The following is a 4,475-nucleotide window of genomic DNA, read 5'->3' on the forward strand; positions in this document are numbered from 1 at the left end:
TTTACTGTCCCATGTTATGCCGGCTTTTCTTGGCTTATTTTGAAGGTGAGTGGTGATGAACAAATTACTAAACTGCCAGTGCCTCGATTTTACAGCTAATTAGCTAAAAGACAATAACAAATATAGTTAGGCTAACTAAGGTCTACTAGCTAATGGATAAGTTAGCTCAAGGTTTAGCTAACGAAAGGCAATGTAGCGATCTGCATTTATTGTTCAAGTGTTCTGTTAACTGTTTGTGTCAGGCTTCTGTGAGGAGAGCAGGTAGGGGCGGGGTTGGGGAGCAGAGGGTTTGGTGTGTGTGTGTCTGTGTGGGCGCGTGCAGGGGAGTGAGAGGTTGGCGCGAGAGGAGAGAGAGTGAGAAAGGACGGATGAGAGCCGTTGGTTGTTAATAAACCTGTTTAACTTGAGAACGCTTCACTCGTCATTCCGACACGTCCGGGTGGACGTTACAATATATATATATGTATATTAATATATATATATATATACCTTGGTTTAGACCAAGAGGTTTCTGCTTTGTGCAATTGGGATTGAGCAACCCGAAATCCTGCAATAAAAGTGTATCATTTTTGTGGCGTTTTTAAAGCATAAGTTGATTTCAACAGTTAGGAAATATACCACTTTACGATAACTTAACGTGTAGGACATACCTTTATGAAAAACGCCATCGCTGCAATTCCCTCTGATTCCTCCGTGGCCTGCTGAATAGTTAGACCTTTCTTCATACTGACTATGTGCATCTGCAAAAGATGCAGGGTGTGAAGTCAAAAGAAAAGTCACAAAGTGCGCGCAGTTTAAAAAACAAGAAGATGCATGTTTTCTATGGTGAATGCCGAACAATACTACCTCCATTAGATATCTTTGTCCGTCAATCTTGTGCTCTGAACCTGGGTGATGTTCTCTGTTGCCCCAGTGAAAGTGAAGCTGAATTGTTGAATATGTATCATTTAGTCCACCTCCGCTCACCTCAACTTTACCATCGTGCAATTTCAATTTCACTAAAGATAAAGGATGTGTTAATGCATATACTGAAGTTACGCACATTTTAAAGATCATGTAAAAATTCCAGACCTCTGTCCCAAACAATGAGTGTAGTATAGAAAAGCCCTTCAGTCTCAGTTTGTGTACCTGTGTGTCCATTGTTTGTTATGGACTTGATGACATGCTTAGAAGAGAAGTTGACAAAGTTAAAGTTAAGCAGGTGGGGGTCCGCATGAACATTGTTGGTGTCTATATCTATCGGAGACTGCCTTTTTCCTCCACAGGAAGCCCCGTGGAGGTATTCCCATGTGGATGGGGTGTCATCTGAAAGTTAGAGGCGGTCTTAATATCACAAACTAATAGTAAATCAATAGGAGAGACATTTTTCATACTTACCGCAGTTGGTATAGCACCAATCGCTTGCAGTAGCTGAAACAGAAATAATATGTGCTGCGAAAACTGTAGAAGCGAGCTGACAGAAAAGGCTTTGTAAGCATTTTGTAATCAAACATTACTGAGTTATATTGTAACTTGGACCTGAACACAGTGGTGGCTTTAAACTATGCAATTACACATTATTTTTGGACTATTATTATTGCTTTAAATGACATTGAGGATATGAGGTCGATCCCCCACTCAAAACATGATCACATGGATAAGATATTGACTACATTTGTCGCTTTTTATATAGTAACCTTTGTCCATTACTTTCTATTTGGGTAGTAGATTGGTCTAATGTAGAGACTTTTAATTCATTATTTACATTTAATATAGTTTTTTCTTTGGATAGTCGAATATTTTTGTATTTTCTAATTCAATTGTGGGCTGGGCTAAGCCTCCGATCTTAGTAGATCCAAGCAACGCCCCTGGTATAATTTAATATATATATTTTTAATGCACAGCCCTCTTCTTCTCTGGATGTATGCTTGCCCTTTAGAATCAATCAAAATCAATAAATCAATCTAAAGAGCAGGTTCAGAAAACGTTTAAATGATCATTACGGAATTATACTTAATCATCATAATAATAATAATTCCTAACACCAGACCTTCATGCATCCTTTTATGCTATTTTATGCTTATTTACACTTAACGCTTCAGAGGGTAAATGTATATTTTACAGTTACTATACATTTTAAGTCCAACAAGAAAAAAAGGGTAACAATTATTTTTAAAATAAAAATAAATGGAGATTCCGGATCCACTTTTTCCCAACAAATCTAGGCCAAGGCACCTTGTGTAGGTCATGCAGTAGGTATGATAGACAGCTTAAGATAATACTCTTTATTCACAATCTTGGATGCATGTAAGATTGCTCTACATATGTCTCCAAATCTCTGCTTAGAATTTTAAAAAAAGGTCCTTGACATCTAAATTATATTGCGTCCTGCACTGTAATCCTCATTAAAGATGATACCACATGAAGTACAAATGGACAAAGCTCTTAAACAGAAATATTTACATTTAGTAGAAATGTAAGCTTTTTACTCACCACATTTGACCAAAGCCTCCAAACTCAGGCACAGCAGAAGGGCGGACAAATGCATCTTCAGGAGGAAAGGTAACTGGTTATCAACCACAAGGTCTGCATGGGTTTTATAGCCATTTCACAATGTCTATGAACTGCATGAAGTAAACACGTTTTGAGACAAAACTATGTCTGTACTAACCTCAGTGATGTCTAGCTATGATGAAGCCCTACTGTATGCTAAATGTATCAAAATATATTTTGCAGCAGCTAGACATTGAAACATCAACATACGTCATACAACATACATTACTGAAAGCATGTTGAATGTGTTGAAGCAAGTCCTACTCAAAGAGTCTCATATAATCCAATTTAAATGAACTAAGACATGGTATAAACTCAAGTCTTCCCACTGCATCCCAAAGGCAGGCATCAGCAGGTTTGTGATGCCAACTGGAAACATCATCTTATCATATAATGTGGAATCAAAGAATAAATCCTGAATTCATGCTGAAAATGTAATCGTTTAAAATTTGACAAATCCTCTAACCTTGCTGTCCAAGCCTGAAGTCCCCAAGGATTAAACCAGATAGTTAGATTGAGGTGTCACAATAAAAACGTATGTCCTTTTCCAAACAAGCTCTTCAGTGAGGGGAAGATGAGAGCGTCCTATAAAGTTGTAGACAATGCAATGGGAGGGGGGACAGACTGCGTAACACTAAACCAGTATAGGGGAGACGTATAATGAGTACAGGTTTGTTTTAAGGACACTGCACTCAAAATACAGGTGTACCATGAGGTGGTTGTACTCAGCAAGCTTAAACCTGAATGACCCTGCTCCTGTACCAAAGCACCTCAATGGTAATAACAGAAAGTTGACGCTAATTCAACGTTAACCTAGGAAACAAAACAAAGCCCTAGTTTAATTCAAAGCATAACTTTTAATCAGTAAATTCATTATCATAACCTTGGACCCTGTAATGCAGCATGAACTTCAAATAATCCATTTGATTCCTGTTAAAGGAACTGTTTTGATTTCTAATCCCTTACATCGAGGCAGCAAGCAACAATAAAACATTAACGTACAGAAGCCAGATAAAGGATACACATGCCATTTTACTATACAAAGGACACAGCGGACTTTAAGCTTTTAATTATTATGTTGTCCTGAAAACTGTCACCGTAAGAAGTAAAATAAACCCTCTGTATATCTTGGATTAAGACAGACTTTAGGCCTACACAAACAATTGTAGGAATGTTTACTTTAAACCGCAGTAATGTGACGCTGTACTGTGCTGGGACACGGCCAAATGTATAACCATCTGATTCAAATCCAGATGCTCCACTTGTGAATGTATTTCTGCTTTGGCATCCAATTTTTTATTCCGACAAACCACAATGACATTACCACATGAACATCATTAAGTTCATGTTTGGGTGTTTTTAGTACAACTAACTATCATCAAAAGATAAGCTAATAAAAGTTATGAACAATGACATTACCCCATGAACATCATTAAGTTCATGTTTGGGTGTGTTTAGTACAACTAACTATCATCAAAAGATAAGCTAATAAAGGTTATGAACAATAAGTGCATTGTGATTGATTGAAAGGAAATGAAATTCCAATGTAGATTAAAATAAATGTTCTTATCTTACTCTGTGCCAGAAAGTGAATGATTGCATTTCCAAAATTATCAAACACTTCATATTAAATTGATATTGACTACACAGTAGCTTCTATTGACAGATGCACGCTGAGCACGAAACATTGACACTTAAGACAACCATTTATTGCCAAACATGAAAGCAAGGTGTCTTTTTACCTGGTAATGTTTATTCTTATTATTCCTGTGTTTATACACACACACACACACACACACACACACACACACACACACACACACACACACACACACACACACACACACACACACACACACACACACACACACACACACACACACACACACACACACACACACACACACACACACACACACGACACACTACACTACTACTACTAC

At 37.6% G+C, this 4,475-nt stretch overlaps 1 protein-coding gene across 1 annotated transcript; it reads right to left on the minus strand.

The window, feature by feature from the left end:
* Positions 1–650: 650 nt before the first annotated feature.
* Positions 651–3,067, minus strand: LOC104952403 (carbonic anhydrase 4-like; the record flags this gene model as incomplete). The annotated part of the gene is made up of 6 exons (XM_010779217.1): positions 2,999–3,067; positions 2,473–2,527; positions 1,378–1,410; positions 1,129–1,305; positions 847–998; positions 651–740 (listed from the first exon to the last, which is right to left on the minus strand). Coding segments are annotated over exons 2-6 (507 nt in total), but the record flags the coding sequence as incomplete, so codon positions are not given.
* Between the last annotated feature and the right edge of the window lie 1,408 nt (positions 3,068–4,475).

The sequence above is a fragment of the Notothenia coriiceps genome, unplaced genomic scaffold (genome assembly GCF_000735185.1).
Source record: "Notothenia coriiceps isolate Sejong01 unplaced genomic scaffold, NC01 NC01_scaffold00019966, whole genome shotgun sequence".
Lineage (NCBI taxonomy): Eukaryota > Metazoa > Chordata > Actinopteri > Perciformes > Nototheniidae > Notothenia > Notothenia coriiceps.